Source organism: Leucoraja erinacea, chromosome 31 (genome assembly GCF_028641065.1).
Source record: "Leucoraja erinacea ecotype New England chromosome 31, Leri_hhj_1, whole genome shotgun sequence".
NCBI lineage: Eukaryota > Metazoa > Chordata > Chondrichthyes > Rajiformes > Rajidae > Leucoraja > Leucoraja erinaceus.
Window position 1 is genome coordinate 5,489,231 of NC_073407.1, and position 17,641 is coordinate 5,506,871.

A 17,641-nucleotide genomic window follows, 5' to 3' on the forward strand; every position below is an offset into this window, starting at 1 on the left:
TGAGTTTAGTGTGAATATTTCCATTCCGCATCGACTTGAATGGGTTCCTCAAGTAACTCCGTTGGGTTTTATTTTTTGATTAATGCAGCATTTTTCTGACTTGTAACTTTAGTCCTTTTAGAAACAGTGCGGAAACAGGTCCTTCGACCCACCGAGTCCGCGCCGACCAGCGATCACCTCCTACACTAGCACTATTCTACACATTGGGGACGATTTACAGAAGCCAATTGACCTACAAGCCCACACGTCTTCGGAGTGTGGGAGGAAACCAGAGCACCCGACGGAAACCCACTTTTGTCACAGGGAGAACGTGCAAACTCCACACAGACAGCACCCGAGGTCAGGAACGAACCTGGGTCTCTGGAGGTGTGAGGTAGCAACTCTACCGCTGAGCCACTCGGTCACCCTTCTAACTTCTAAACAAGGATGTAACTATTAACGCCAATGGGGGGAAAAAGATGACCAGGAAAGGCATGTTGGGAATGTGCTCCTACTGTTCTTGGTAATGAGCAAGATCTATTGACTACACAGTCGTACATTCAGGGGTACAGTCAGGGTGAGCAGCGTGGTCTTTAAACAAGATGGCTTAAGGTACAGAATGACATTGGAAAGACGACCCTCAAAAATATTATTAATATTTAGGTTTATGAGCCCAAGTACCAGTGAAGCACCACAGGATATCTCAAACATAATCAATCATCATTCTGCAAACGGTTTCCCTCACTTTCCTTGATAGAATGACAATGGATTTGCTATATAATTTGATGCATCCACGCAGTAAAGAGGCCAAAGTCCTCCCCAGACACCCTACTAAGCAATCATTATGGAGAAAACTAATAAACTGCAGTTGCCTTGACCTACAAACTTCGAAATCCCAAATGCATAATCAATGGCATGTTGCCTGAGTGAATGCATCAAATGCTAAGGTTGCCTGACAGGGTTTTGTCAATTTAACTCTTGTTTTAAAGTATTGCTTCAGTAAAGCACATTATCCTCACTTGAGCGATCGCACTGTCCCATGGCAATCTCGAAATGAGGCAAACATTATCAGAGAGGTCAGAGGCTATTTTCAGACTTCATCTTTTCCTGGAACTCGGCAAGCCAAAGCACAAAGATTACCATTAGACAGGCCGAACCGTCACATGGATGGCAACAATACCTTTACTCCCATATTGATGCCTTTTAAGCTGGGGGAAAAAAAAATTCCTTTCCTTTTCAGAACACATATTAATACTGTGATTAACCATTGGAGAACAATGGACATTTAGACAAACTGCAGATGAAGCAAAAGACGAGGTTAGCTATGAACGACTTTGGCCTGTATCTCTCAGTAACCATCCCAGTGTTATTGTGGAGATGGGGGCAGAGTAATATGAACAGCAAGCTTAATGGATCGGTGGGACCAACAGCAGGATTACCGGATGCATTAAGTTGGAAATGGGCGAGGATGTTTCGTGTTTTACGCAATTCGTACACTGCCTTTCGAAATACTGCACAGCATCTATCTCCCTGACTTCCTTCATCGACTTGTACTCCAGCTGAGTCACACTGCGTTGATGGGAAATGATCAGTAAGTAGAATTGGCAAAAGCATTAGGTGACATTTTGGTGTTTAAGAAGGAGCTGCAGATGCTGGAAAATCAAAGGTAGACAAAAATGCTGGAGAAACTCAGCGGGTGCAGCAGCATCCATGGAGCGAAGGAAATAGGCAACGTTTCGGGCCGAAACCCTTGGGTTTCGGCCCGAAACGTTGCCTATTTCCTTCGCTCCACGAATGCTGCTGCACCCGCTGAATTTCTCCAGCATTTTTGTCTACCAGGTGACATTTCGGGTCGGGCCGCTTGGTCAGAGTCTGAAGAAGGCTCCCAACCCCCCAAAGAAAAATCACCCATCCATGTTTTTCGTAAATGCTGCCCGACCCGTTGAGTTACTCCATCACTTTGCGTCCTTTTGTGTAAACCAGCATCTGCAGTCCGTCATTTCTACTCTTGCAAAAAAGTGTTACTTCAAGTGTGGATGGGTTTCTGAGGTGAAACTTTGGTTTAGTTGGGGGAGGGGTTGGGGTTAGAGGGACGGTTCACCCTGGGCATTGAGTAAAGCTGACTTTGGTATTTCATTTTGGCACCTCTCAAGGCTGTGGCGGTGCTAAATCAACACACAGCTTACGGTGAATATGACCTGATAACAGAACATGGAGCAAGAAAGCAAACATGCCAAGCGCATGGAACACCTTCCAATTAGTTTGGTTTGGTTTGGCTTAGAGATACAGCACGGAAACAGGACAACCTTGGGACAATTTACAATTATATCAAGCCAATTAGCCCCACAAATCTGTATGTCCTTGGAGTGTGGGAGGAAACCGGAGCACCCGGAGAAAACCTACGTTGGTCACGAGAATGTACAAACTCCGTCCAGGCAGCACCCGCAGTCAGGATCGAACCCGGGTCTCTGGTGCTGTAAGGCAGTAACTCTACCGCTGCGATCCCTGATTTCTCAAGCTCCTCTTGCAGACGGCAAGGTGGGTCACTGGAAACTAGTTCTGGGTTTTAATTTAGCTGCCATCTTTGCAAAGCCCAGTTTCTGCATCAAAGAACACAGAGTGCTAGAGTAACTCAGTGGGTCAGGCAGCATCACTGGGGAACATGGGTATCAGTAAAAATGTCAAAGGTTACGGGGAGAAGGCAGGAGGGAAAATAGATGAGCTGTGATCGAATGGTGGAGCAGACTTGATGGGCTGAATGGCCTAATACTGCTCCTACGTGTTTTGGTCTCTGCCTTAGCTGATGCTTCAGGTTGAGACCCTTCTTCAGATCCAGTCCCGACCTGAAACGTCACCTGTCCATGTTCTCCAGAGATGCTGCCTGGCCCGCTGAGCTACTCCACCACTTTGTGTAAGCCAGCATCTGCGGTTTCTTGCATCTACATAGTTTCCGCATACATCGGCTGGCTTCCAGCCCATGCAGGGTGAGTTTGCACCACGTCAGGCTGCAGGGGGGGACTCTGAGGCAGGTGTGTGTCGGGCAAAGAACCAATAGCTGTCAATGTGTGTGAGAGAGAGAGCGCGCAGCCATTCAGAGCTTAATAATAGTGTTGGCTATTAGTTTAGTTTAGTTTAGTTTAGAGATACAGGGTGGAAACAGGCCCTTTGGCCCATCGATTCGGCACCGACCTGCGAACCCCACACACTAACACTATCCTACACACACAATGGGACATTTTTTTTAACATTTCTACCAAGCCAATTAACCTACATATCTGCACATATCTTTGGAGTGTGGGGGGAAACCGAAGACCTCGGAGAAAACCCACGCAGGTCTTGGGGAGAACGTGCAAACTCCGCACAGACAGCACCCGTCGTCAGGATTGAACCCGGGTCTCTGGCGTTGTCCGGCTGCAACTCCACCGTTGCGCCACCCAGAAGGAAGATGAGTCATACAAGCGGCCAGGTAGCAGGTCTTATATCGGTCCCCACACTGTTTATTGTGTGCATTGTACCTGGCCTGAAAAAGGTGAAGCTGGCACGGAAGAACCTCTAACCCCCCGTTACATCCACTGTTTGGAGAAGTCTAGAGAATTTAATGTTTGGGACAAAGACAACATCATTTATTTATTTGCCTCTGTACTCCACAATTTGAGATTTGCAATAGAAAAAAATCACATGTGGTTAAAGTGCACATTGTCAGATTTTATTAAAGGCCATTTTTATACATTTTGGTTTCACTATGTAGAAATTACAGCTGTGTTTATACATAGTCCCCCCATTTCAGGGCACCGTAATGTTTGGGACACATGGCTTCACAGGTGTTTGTAATTGCTCAGGTGTGTTTAATTGCCTCTTGAATGCAGGTTATAAAAGAGCTCTCAGCACCTAGTCTTTCCTCCAGTCTTTCCATCATCTTTGGAAACTTTTATTGCTGTTTGTCAACATGAGGACCAACGTTGTACCAATGAAAGTCAAAGAAGTAATTGTGAGACTGAGAAACAAGAATAAAACTGTTAGAGACATCAGCCAAACCTTAGGCTTACCAAAGGCTCACCTGTTTGGAACATCATTGAGAAGAAGGAGAACACTGGTGTGCTTACTAATCGCAAAGGGACTGGCAGGCCAAGGAGGACCTCCACAGCTGATGACAGAAGAATTCTCTCTATAATAAAGAAAAATCCCCAACACCTGTCCGACAGATCAGAAACACTCTTCAAGAGTCAGGTGTGGATTTGTCAATGACCACTGTCCGCAGAAGACTTCATGAACAGAAATACAAAGGCTACACTGCAAGATGCAAACCACTGGTTAGCCGCAAAAATAGGATGGCCAGGTTACAGTTTGCCAACTATCTGCTCAAGTTCAAACAAATGCCTCAAAACTCATTGGCCGGCAGTTCATTCTGCAGCAAGACAATGATCCCAAACCTATTGCTAAAGCAACAAAGGAGTTTTTCAAAGCTAAAATGGTCAATTCTTGAGTGGCCAAGTCAATCACCCGATCTGAACCCAATTGAGCATACCTTTTTATATGCTGAAGAGAAAACTGAAGCAGACTAGCCCCCAAAACAAGCAATACAGGCCTAGCAGAGCATCACCAGAGAAGACACCCAGCAACTGGTGATGTCCATGAATCGCAGACTTCAAGCAGTCATTGCATGCAAAGGACATGCAACAAAATACTAAACATGACTACTTTCATTTACATGACATTGCTGTGTCCAAAACATTATGGTCCCATGAAAATGGTGGGACTATGTATAAACACTGCTGTAATTTCTACATGGTTAAACCAAAATGTATAAAAATGTCCTTTATTAAAATCTGACAATGTGCACTTTAACCACGTGATTTTTTTTTCTATTACGAATCTCAAATTGTGGAGTACAGAGGCAAATAAATAAATGGTGGGTCTTTGTCCCAAACATTATGGAGGGCACTGTATGTCCCAGATAGAACAATGAAACCGGTGGGCGAAAGGTTATTTGATCTTTTGACGTCCAGTTACCGCTAAAAATATTAAACAGGGAATGGCAGAGGGGCAACTGAGAGATGCCCCCAAATCGGCGTAAATAACTAAGGACAATAAATCCCGCAATATTTGTATGAAAACATCCAAGAAAGAATGAAATGCAGCTGCAGTTTCTGTGACCCATGCTCCCAGTCCTGGGCTGATTTGAATTCTATTCAATTTGTCTCTCTGTTGCGTCGATTTCACTATCTTCCCGCTGTCTGCGACTCTCTGCCGCATTGGGAAATAGCGAATGAGGAGAGAGTAAAGTCATATTCGGCTGTACAGTTGGTTTTTTTTCATCTGTTTTGGGGTTTTCTTTCCCTCTGCCTCCCTCTCCGTTGGAAGTCGGCGTGATGATGTGTCAGGTGGGATTTTCGTCCACCCCCCTCTCCCCCCCCTCATTTCGAAGTGGCGGCGGCTCTTTATCTTCAGGAGGCGAAGTAGGAGGTCTGCATGGAGTAAAGCCTGTCGATGGGGTTGCCCACCCGTGCTTGCATCGGGTTGACTTCCGACGAGGCCAAGAAGCAGTCGCTCAGGCTGGTGAGAGAGGTGTCGCTGTCGATGTCGTGGAACAGCGAGTCGTTCCCTGCAACCGCAACACAAAAACAAAAACAAAAACGGTCGCCGTTAATCGATGGCATTAAAATCGCCGTGAGACAAGAGACAATAGACACTAGGTGCAGGAGTAGGCTATTCAGCCCTTCAGACCAGCACCGCAATTCAATGTGATCATGGCTGATCATCCACGATCAGTACCCCATTCCTGCCTTCTCCCCATATCCCCTGACTCCACTATTTTTAAGAGCCCTATCTAGCTCTCTCTTGAAAGCATCCAGAGAACCTGCCTCCACCGCCCTCTGATGCAGAGAATTCCACAGACTCACCACTCTCGGTGAGAAAAAGTGTTTCCTCGTCTCCGTTCTAGATGGCTTACTCCTTATTCTTAAACTGTGGCCCCTGGTTCTGGACTCCCCCAACATCGGGAACATGTTTCCTGACTCTAGCGTGTCCAAGCCTTTAACAATCTTATATGCTTCAATGAGGTGCCCTCTCATCCTTCTAAACTCCAGAGTGTACAAGCCCAGCTGCTCCATTCTCTCAGCATAGGACAGTCCCGCCATCCATTTTCATGCTTTTTCATTTTTTCACGAATAACTCCGTTGCCGGTGGCCATAAACGCGGGGAGAATTTTTTTAGAGAACCTCCGATGAATAATAAATGCGGAGGAAGGAACTGCAGGGGCCGACTCACACCAAAGATAGGCACAAAAGTGCTGGAGTTACCCGGCGGGTAAGGCAGCATCTCTGGGGGAGAGAGAGTGGGTGATGTTTCGGGTCGAGACACTACATGATTCACAGTTTACTATGTTTACATATCCCGCTGTGCTGCTGCAAGTAAGATTTTAATTGTTCTATCTTGACAATGACAGTAAAATGTTCTTGACTCTCTTGACTCTTCAAACTGAGAGTCAGGGGAGAGGAAGACAGAGATATGGAAGGGTAAGGCGTGAAAATGCCAGATCAAAGGGGACGATGGCCAAGGAAATGTTGAATGGTACATCCGAGAAATACCATTGCTTTCCCTCTCTTTCCGTCCCTCCCCCACCCTAGTTCTCTGACTAGTTCCACTGTCCTCCTGATTAAATATTACTGATTTTATGCCTCGTTGTCACCTTCCTGTTGTGTTTCGGCTGTTGTAAATAACTGAAGCCTTACACCATGATAAAGGTTCAAAGACTTCATGAAAAACATAGTAAATATTACTTCATACTTGCACGTCTCTCTAATTCTAAGGGAACCAGGCAGAGAGTGTTACGGTAAAGCTAGTGGGCGTACCTACAAAAGCATGACTCATAACATGAGTGACACTGATCTACACTTACCCTCAGCTATCATTTTTGATTGTACCCTTTGAACTGTGTAGGAAGGAACTGCAGATGCTGGTTCAAACCAAAGATAGACACAAAATGCTGGAGTAACTCAGCTGAAGGGCCTGTGCCTATCCTGTAGTGTTGTATGTTTTATATCAGTTGAGCACGGAGCATCTTCGACAATGTGACAGAATGATGGATCTTCGAACATTATGGATTTGAAAAGACCTCAGTCTGAAGAAGGGTCTCGACCCGAAACATCACCCATTCCTTCTCTCCAGAGATGCTGCCTGTTGCTTCCTCTCACTTATTTCATCAATAGCTTCCACCCTATCCTTCGACTCCTTTCACTCAGGGAGTTTGTTTTTGAGTTACCCGTACATTTTGATTCATCCATATTGGGCAAATTGGTGTCCACTTCACATTTCCAACCTGTGATTTTGGATTCTGCCTCGACATTCCTACCATGACATTCCTACTGGGGTGTATAAATCCATGAGAAGCACGGATAACGTAAATGCACCAAGTCTTTGTCCCAGTGTCGGGAAATCAAGAACCAGATGACATAGGTTTAAGAAGATGGGTCTCGACCCGAAATGTCACCTATTCCTTTGCTCCGGAGATGCTACCTGACTCGCTGAGTTACTCCAGCGTTTTGTGTCTACCGTCGATTTAAACCAGCATTTGCATTTCCTTCGTACACATAGAGCTAAGATCAGGGAGCCAAGATTGGGAATCTGAGGAGCAACTTTTTCCACACAGGGAGTGTTTCGTTATTCCCTTTATCCTGTATCTGTGCACTGTGGACGGCTTAATTATAATCATTTACTAAACCAATTGGGACACGTTGGGTCCCGTCCCCGCAACATGTGGTTGCGGGGGGGGGGAGAGATGGCCTTCGGCGTCACACACACTAACCACCCCCCCACGCACACACACTAACCCCCCCCCCTTGATATTATATTAATATTATTAATTTGCTCCTTTTGCCCCATCCCCTGCCTTATCCACACGCATAACCCCCAACTGCGCAGGCGCGGCTGGAGAGGGGGTGGGGTTGGAGAGGGAGGGGGAGGGGGCTAGAGAGGGAGAGGGGTAGTGACTGAGGGGTGGGGGGGGGCAGAGTGGGAGGGGAGGGCATCACAGGAGAGGCTGGCTGGTTCCCGAATGCAATACTCCACTAGATGGGGGGGGGGGGGGGGGGGGGGGGGGGGCAGAGAGGGAGTGCAGAGCAGAGAGGAGGGGGGGGGGGGGGGGGCAGGGCAGAGAGGGAAGGAGGGCAGAGAGGGGGGGGAGCAGAGAGATGGGGGGGGGCAGAGAGGGGAGGGGGCAGAGGGGGAGGAGGTAGATAGGGAGGGGATGGAGACGGAGTGCGAGGGAAGGGGGGGAGAGGGAGGGGGGGAGGGGGTAATGACCGTTGAGAAAGTTCTGTAAAAGCAATCCAGGAAGCTCGGGAGTGCTCGTGAGCGTTCATGACATCGGAAGCGCTCGTGATTTTTGCCAAAGCCAAATTAACCTACAAATCTTTGGTGTGTGTGAGAGGAAACCGGAGTACCTGGAGAAAACCCACGCAGGTTCATGGGGAGAACATACAAACTCTGTACAGACGGCGCCCGTAGTCATGATCTAGCCCAAGTGTCTGGCGCTGTAAGGCAGCAAATATAACGCTGCGCCTCCGTGCCCTATGGCCTAATTGTGACTAACAATAAACTGTTTGATTCTTCAATATGGCCCAGCAAGTAACAATTATCCCCTCTTGTCCAGTCCCTTCTAACAAAAAAGAACAACACCCCTTTCTCCCACATAAACCCTTCTTTTCTTCACCTCTCCCCTCCCTCCCCTGAGCCCCAGCTGACCTTGCACCTATCTCTCCCCTCTGCTTCCCACCCTCCACCTATATTTGTTCCCCAAACTACACAAATTGCACCTAGTCAATCCTCCAGCTTCACAATTCGCAACTCCCTTATGTCCAACCATCTGCCCCATCAAAACCCCCTCCTCATATGCATTCACCTATAACCTACCACGCTTCATCCTGCCCCTCCACCCTTCTAGCTTTCTTCCCCATAGCCCTGCAGTCTGATTGAAGAAGGGTCCCGACCCGACACGTCACGTATCCATATTGGGCAAGGATACTGCCTGAACCGTTGAGTTTAGTTCCGAGATACAGTGCGGAAACAGGCCCTTTGGCCCACCAAGTCTGCCCCAACTGGCGATCACTAGCCCTATCCCACACACACCAGGGACAATTTACAATTTTGACTGAAGCCATTCAACCTACAAACCTGTACGTCTGTAGAATGTGGGAGGAAACCGGAGCACCTGGAGAAAACCCACGACGTCACGAGGAGGACGTACAAACTCTGTAGAGACAGCACCCATAGTCAGGATCGAACCTGGGTCTCAAGGCAGCAAGTCTACCACTGCACCACCTAATTATCCCAGCATTCTTTGTCTTTCCTATTCAGGATGGGTATCCAAAGGGAATGAGAGATGGGGGGGGACTCAGCGACTAAGAAAGGAGTCACCTACCGTAAGGGTTCATGTGATCGCCTGGCATCTGGGGCGGGGTGAGGCCTTGTTGGAAGGGGTCCGAGTTGTAGCCATTCTGGTCCATGGACACCAGCTGTTGTGGAGGGGCGGCGAGCGGTGCATAGGAACTTATCACCCCATCCATTCTACTTGACATCACTTCTGCCGACGAAAGGAAGATTCATCAGAAATTGGTCTCATTTTCTCGTGCCTCCAGTTCCGCGGCAATGGATTGTTTTGTTTTTTTCTGCCGGAAAGCAACCAGCCTTCTGGCTGAGCAAAGCATTTTAATCTTTAATGGGTACATGACAATAAATCAGGGCGGCAAGCTCACTCAGTTGCTGCAGTGGATGGTGTGATACGCTGTTATAATTTACAAGCAAGTCCGCTTGTGAGTCATCCTTTGTGCGATGTGCGATGAGTGGGATATCAGCCATATCCTATGGCACTTCATTTTGTATTCTGTTTATACCACAGGCAAGATAAGTATTCTAAATTAGAATGATGTAGGACAGACAAAAGGTTTTAATTTCAAAAGGAAATTAAACTGCCACAGTGAATGAACAGTGGCCGGGGCAGAATCAATGGGAAACATTTTTCACGTTTCCTTCATTCTGGTGGGATAGAAACAAGAAACATAGAAAATAGGTGCAGGAAGTAGGCCATTCGGCCCTTCGAGCCTGCACTGCCATTCAATATGATCATGGCTGATCATCCAACTCAGTATCCTGTACCTGCCTTCTCTCCATACCCCCTGATCCCTTTAGCCACAAGGGCCGCATCTAACTCCCTCTTAAATATAGCCAATGAACTGGCCTCAACTACCTTCTGTGGCAGAGGATTCCACAGATTCACCACTCTCTGTGTGAAAAATGTTTTTCTCATCTCGGTCCTAAAAGATTTCCCCCTTATCCTTAAACTGTGACCCCTTGTTCTGGACTTCCCCAACATCGGGAATAATCTTCCTGCATCTAGCCTGTCCAACCCCTTAATCTGGCATTGCTAAAGAATCAGAGATTTAGGGCAGAGAGAGAGGCCATTCGTCCCATCGCATCTGTGTTTAGTTTTATAAGTTCGGAGATACAGTGCGATGACAGGCCCTTCAGTCAACTGAGTCTGCACCGACCAGCAGTCCACGAACACTAGTACTATCCTACACACACGAGGGACAACGTTTACATTATACCAAGCCGATTAACCGACAAACCTGTACGTCTTTGGAGTGCGGGCGGAAACCGAAGATCTCTGAGAAAACCCACGCAGGCCAACGTACAAACTCCGTACAGGCAACACCCAAATTCAGGATCGAACCCGGGTCTCTGGCGCTGTGAGGCAGCAGCTCTACCGCTGCGCCACCCTGCCACCGAGAAACTTGTTCTCGGCAAGAAACTACTTAGACTAATCACACTTCCCTGCTTCTCAATCTTACAGCACTTCCCCAATGTTGTGGTATAACAATATTTATTGCACTTTTATTTTAACCAATTTCTAGTCATTCTCATTGTCCTGATTGCGTGACAGAAGGCCATTTGGTCCATCGAGTCTATGCTGTCTCAGAGACGTTCCCTATCACACCCATTTCCTTGTTGCCTATTCTCTCTCACAGGCCCAAAAACATCCCTGGTGGTTCATCTCTCATCCTTTTCCAATGGCAATAGACAATAGACAATAGGTGCAAGAGTAGGCCATTCGGCCCTCCGAGCCAGCACCGCCATTCAATGTGATCATGGCTGATCATCCACAATCAGTACCCCGTTCCTGCCTCCTCCCCATATCCCCTGACTCCACTATATTTAAGAGTCCTATCTAGCTCTCTTTTGAAAGCATCCAGAGAACCTGCCTCCACCGCCCTCTGAGGCAGAGAATTCCACAGACTCACCACTCTCTGTGAGCAAAAGTGTTTCCTCGGCTCCGTTCTAAATGGCTTACTCCTTATTCTTAAACTGTGGTCCCTGGTTCTGGACTCCCCCAACATCGGGAACATGTTCCCTGCCTCTAGTGTGTCCAAGCCCTTAACAATCTTATATGTTTCAATGAGATACCCACTCATCCTTCTAAACTTCAGAGTGTACAAGCCCAGCTGCTCCATTCTCTCAGCATATGACAGTTCTGCCATCCCGAGAATTAACCTTGTAAACCTACGCTGCACTCCCTTAATAGCAAGAAAGGCCTTCCTCAAATTAGTGGACCAAAACTGCACACAATACTCCAGGTGTGGTCTCACTAGGGCTCTGTACAACTGCAGAAGGACCTTGTTGCTCCAACTGGCGTTAGCTGACAGTGGCCAATGAACCCACCAGCATATATGAAAGGCTTAGAGTGGATGATTCCAACAGTGGGAGTCTCGGACCAGAGGGCACAGCCTCAGAATAAAAGGACGTGCCTTTTAGAATATAGATGAGGAGACATTTATTTAGCCAGAGGATGGTGGATCTGTGGAATTCATTGCCACAAGCCTTTGGGTTTATTTAAAGTGGAGAATCTGATTAGTAAAGGTACCAAAGGTTACGGGGAGAAGACAGATGAGAGTGACAGATAGATCAGCCATGTTCGAATGGCAGCGTAGACTCAAAGGGCCAAATGGACTCATTCTGCTCGTATGTCCTATGCTCTTACGGTCGTTTGGGCGTGCGAGGAATCTGCAGTACTCAGGGGAGACCCACGTGGTTACAGGTAGAATGGGCAAACTCCACAAAGACAGCACTCGAGGTGAGAATCAAAGTTGGAGCTGAGAAAGGGCAGTAGTACGACCCATAGTCCTATTGTGTTGTTGTACACACTGTTCATCTTTAGCTGGTGTTTCCTATGTTTTAACTTTAGACCTTACACTTTAGAGATACAGCGCGAAAACAGGCCCTTCCGCGCACTGAGTCCACGCCGACCAGCGATCACCCTGTACACTAGCACCATCCTACACACACTAGGGACAACTTTACGTTCACACCAAGCCAATTAATCTACAAACCTGTACGTCTTTGGAGTGTGGGTGGAAACCAAAGATCTCAGGGAAATCCCACGCAGGTCACGGGGAGAACGTGCAAACTCCATACAGACAGCACCCGTAGGCAGGATTGAACCTGGGTCTCTGGTGCTGTAATACCTACAGCAACTCTACCGCTGCGCCACTGTAATGCCCCTAAGTCGATCTTAATATTTATTGATATCTCGATAGTAAACATCTTTCAATTTCTCTCTGCAACCTTTGTTATAAAATGTTCAACAGCATCACCATGAGGGGAATAGATCGGGTAAACGCATAGAGTCTCTTGCCCAGAGTAGGGGAATCGAGAACCAGAGGACATAGGCTTAAGGTTAGAGAAAAAAGTTTTAATATGAACCTGAAGGATAACTATTGTAGGTATTATCATAACATCTAAGAAACAATTAGACAGGTACATAGATAGTTTAGAGGGGTATGGGCCAAACGCAGGCAGGTAGGACTAGTGTTGATGGGACATGTTGGTCGGTGTGGGGGCCAGTCTCCACGTTGTATGACTCTATCATTTTATGAGTGCAACGCACCGGAAAATGAAACCGGCATAGGGGACCGCCGTGAGGGAGGCGGAGGGTGGGGGAGACCTGGTATGGAATACAATGTAACTTTGCCCGCGCCCTTTATGTGGTGACTATTTGCATACCTTGGGTAATGCAAGCAAAGAATTTCACTGGGACTTGTCACATGTGTCAATAGTGTATTTATTCATTCATGCATTCACTCATTCAATCATTCACTCATTCATTCATTCATCCATTCATTCATTCATTCATCCATTCATTCATTCATTCATGCATTCCCTCAAACATTCATTCATTCACTCACTCATCACTCACTCATTCACTCATTCATTCATGAGCACAGTTGAAGTGAATGATTACACTGCCAGTGCCCCTGTTGGTCATCGCTGTCTACGATTACCTTGTCCGAGCCGTTGTCCGTTCTGCTGTTCCTGCTGCTGCTGTTGCCGACGGGCCAACTTCTTCATCTTTAAAAATTGCAAAGAAATCAGTTTGAAATCGGGAGAAAGATTTAACGAAAAGTCCCAACTTTAATTAAACCTCTAAATTTCGACAAGTTAAAAAAACAAAAAACGATCAAAGCTTATAGGCCACCCAAGTATTATATCAGAAATGGGAGCCCGGTTTTCACAGCGTAGCTGGGATGTAAAGCATGGAGGAAGGGAGATGACAGATGCAAAATGAAAATGCATTATTAATGAAATAATATCCCATTCTGGAACCACCAGCGGTGCTGCCACTTTTTCGAAATTGATTAATTTAGCCTAATCAGATGTAAATAAATAACCTCTCTCCTCAATCAAGTGAACAACACCTACGCCTAGTAATACTTAGCTGAATGTAGAAACAAGGAACTGCTGAAAGTGCTGGAGTAACGTGGCAGGTCAGGCAGCATCTCTGGAGAACATGGATAGGTGACATTTCTGTTTGGGACCATTCAGACTGAATGTAGTGGGGAAGGGGTGGGGGGTGGGGGGGGGGGAGGTTAGAGAAGGCTGGAAGAGAGCAGGGGCAGGACGAAGCCTGGTGAATGATAGGTGGATACAGGTGAGGATGGCTAGTCGAAACTGCGATATCTAACCAAGAAACTCCAGATTCAGGGACAGTTTTATTTCCAGCTGTTATCAGGCAACTGAACCACCCTATCACCAATTCGAGAGCGATCCAACTCAAAGGAGACCCTCGCACTAGGACTTTACTGGAGTTTATCTTGCAGTAAACGTTATTCCCTTTTTCTGTATTTATACTCTGTGGACAGTTTGAGTGTAATCGTGTATAGCCTTCACATGGATAACAGGCAACACAAAAAGCTTTCACTCTACCTTGGTGAATACACTGAACTAAGCTAATATAGCGACATCTATATCCCCTGATTTTGAGTTGAAGCTACCTTGAAATGAAAGGAAGTGTAATCAGAAAATTTACAAATAAGAATTTATTACTGAATTCTTCATGCTTTGTTCCAATTCAGATTCAGATTCAATTTTAATTGTCATTATCAGTGTACAAGTACAGAGTCAACGAAATGCTTTACCAATGTGCCTCATAAACCTGAATAACACACCTTTGGCTATACTAACTGTATTTCATCAGTGACATAAGCTTTAGTTTAGTTTAGATTAGTGATACACCACGGAAACAGGCCCTTCGGCCCATCGAGTCCGCACCGACCAGTGATCCCCGCACGTGAACACTATCCCACACACACTGAGGACAATTTACATTTATACCAAGCCAATTAACCAACAATGTACATCTTTGGAGCGTGAGAGGAAATGGGAAATCTCAGAGATAACCCACGAAGGTCACAGGGAGATTGTACAAACTCCGTACAGACCGCACCCATAGTCGGGTTTGAACTCGGGTCTCCGGCGCTGTGAGGCAGCAACGCTACCGCTGCGCCACCGTGCCGCCCTTTCTTAAATTTGTTCTGATGGTGCAGCGTTGATTGAAAGATTCAGCATGGAAACAAACCCATCGTACCACCAAATCATGCATCATGACTTCCTGACTTGTATACACAATGCCATGACCTGTGAAAGCCAACCTTAGAGACGCCTTCTTTATCATTCTATCTACGTCTTGCTACTTTCGGGGAGGTATGGACTTGAACCCCGAGATCCCTCTGTCCATCCACGCTGTCATGGGTCTTGCCATTGATTGCATATCTTCCTCTTACATTCAACCTTCCTATGGACTATGTCTCACTCTTGTTCAGATGAAAGCCCATCTGTCAATTCTCCGCCCCTTTCTTTACCCCGCTGTATAGTTTGACAGCCTTCCTCACAGTTCAGGCTACCCAGTCAAAGTAAAGACAATACATGATATATATATATATATATATATATATATATATATATATACGTACATCCTTTCAGTCTTCTGGAAATATTTTTAACCTAAGGTTGAGCTGATCATCCAGCAACCCAGAACAAATCAATAAATAACTTGCATCTGCCAGACACGCACCTCCATGTCATCAGTTTTATTTTTTAGTTTCGATTAGAGATACAGCGCGGAAACAGGAGAGATACAGCACGGAAACAGGCCCTTCGGCCCACCGAGTCTGCGCCGACCAGCGATCACACTATACACTAGCACGATCCTACACACTAGGGACCGATTACAATTTTTACCAAAGCCAATTAACCGACAAACCTGTACGTCTTTGGAGCGCGGGAGGAAAACTCACGCAGGTCACGGGGAGAACGGATAAATTCTGCACCGACAGCACCTGTAGTCAGGATTGAGCCCGGTTCTCTGGCGTGGTTATGCAGTAACTCTGCCGCTGCGCCACCGTGCTTGAGCTTGAGCTAGTTTTGAATCTACATTTACAACCTGGCCAGAGAGGGAGGGAATTTCACTCCGGTCCAGCACAGAACTTCGTTTAAAATTTGTAACCAGATTCTAATCACCATTCTTTGCATTCCTGGCTACTGAAGGCCTTAACATGGCCAGTCTGAAGTAAATCCCTGATCCGAAATATCGTCGATGTGCGTCCTATGGGCAGCACAGTGGCACAGCAGTAGAGTTGCTGCCCAGTGTGTAGGATAGTGCAAGTGTATGGGGAGATTGCTGGTCACTTCGGACTTGCCAGCACAAAGGGCCTATTTCCGAGCGGTATCTAAAGTCTAAAATCTAAAGTATCCTCCAAAGATGCTGCCTGACCCGCTGAGTTACCCCAACACTTTATGACTTTTTTGCCTCCATATAGAAACATAGAAACGTAGAAAATTTGGTCCCTCGAGCCTGCACCGCCATTCATTGTGATCACAGCTGATCATCCACAATCAGTAACCCGTGCCTGCCTTCTCCCCATATCCCTTGATTCTGCTAGCCCCCTAGAGCTCTATCTAACTCGCATTTAAATTCATCCAGTGAATTGGCCTCCACTGTAGCAGATAATTCCACAACTTCACAATTCTCTGGGAGAAACTATATCACTGGTAGTTTGCATTACCCCACCTCAAATGTTGCTTTCAGGAAATAGAAGAAGTGGCAAAGGCACATTTACCGCCTGCCGCTCATTGCCTTAAAGCTGTTCTGAAGAAGGGTCATGACCCTAAACGCCCCCATTTCTTCTATACAGAGATGCTGCCTATCCCGCTGAGTTACTCCGGCATTTTGCGTCTATCTTCGGTGTAAAGACAGTAGTTCCTACACGCTATTCCAGAACAGATCCACAAGGGGACTGGCCACCCGAGTCAACGCCGGGACATGGGAGATGAGATGGAGAGCAGGGGGAGAGTACATCACTGTCCGAGGCACACGTCTTTGAGAAGGGTAATCGATATTGGCGATCCGCTCACACACATGGACCAAACTCAGGCCACAGATGACAGGAGGAAGTTTGAACTCTCGGCCACCCGTGTGATCTCTGCTCACAATCACGACGATCTGAGTCAGGAGGAATAACATTGCAAAAACTAGAGAAGAATGGGAGGTTTGTGACAAAGCTGTGGTTACCTTGGCTCTTTGATTTTGGAACCACACTTGAACGACACGCACACTGAGTCCCGTTTCTGCTGCCAGTGTTTCTCTGACCTGTTAACAATAACCATATTGCACAGCATTTAGCAACATTCCATCATGCCCTCTTGCTCACAGAGAATATATAAAACTGGAGCTTTCTTTGTAGACTATACAGTTTTGTTCAGCCTATTGTCTGAGGTACAGTGAAAAGCCTTTGTGTTACATGCTATCCAGTCAGCCAGAAGACTCTACATGATTACAATCACTGTACATGAATACAGCCTTAGAAGGCTTAGGACGTGTGGCATGTCCCCGACAACTCTCACCAACTTCTACAGATGCACCATGGAAAGCATTTTTTCAGGATGCATCACAGCTTGGTTTTGGAACAGTTCCATCCAAGACCGCAAGAAATTGCAGCAAATTGTGGACGCAGCCCAGACCATCGCACAAGCCAACCTCCCTTCATTTGATTCCATTTATACCTCACGCTGCCTCAGCAAGGCCAGCAGCATAATCAAAGACAAATTGCACCCTGGTCACTCCCTCTTCTCCCCTCTCCCATCAGGCAAAAAATATAGAAGTGTGAAAATGCACATCTCCAGATTCAGGGACAGTTTCTTCCCAGCTGTTATCAGGCAACTGAACCATCCTACCACAACCAGAGAGCAGCCGTGAACTATTATCTACCTCATTGGTGACCCTCGAACTATCCTTGATCAGACTTTGCTGGCTTAACCTTGCACTAAACGTTAT

General features: G+C 46.6%; 1 protein-coding gene across 4 annotated transcripts in view; it reads right to left on the bottom strand.

Annotated features, from left to right (window-relative positions):
• Window positions 1-1,702: 1,702 nt before the first annotated feature.
• LOC129711845 (LIM/homeobox protein LMX-1.2) overlaps window positions 1,703-17,641 on the bottom strand; it is a 248,810-nt gene continuing 232,871 nt past the window's right edge. For 2 of the 4 annotated variants that reach the window (XM_055659805.1, XM_055659802.1), the window contains 4 exons: window positions 16,880-16,957; window positions 13,314-13,380; window positions 9,398-9,559; window positions 1,703-5,581 (listed from right to left, as the gene is read on the bottom strand). In XM_055659805.1, the coding sequence (XP_055515780.1) occupies window positions 5,424-5,581; window positions 9,398-9,559; window positions 13,314-13,380; window positions 16,880-16,957 (465 nt within the window). In that variant the 3' untranslated portion in view covers window positions 1,703-5,423. Of the gene's footprint in view, window positions 5,582-9,397; window positions 9,560-13,313; window positions 13,381-15,450; window positions 16,958-17,641 lie in introns of those variants that run through there. The other 2 variants (XM_055659803.1, XM_055659804.1) reach the window with 2 other exon arrangements.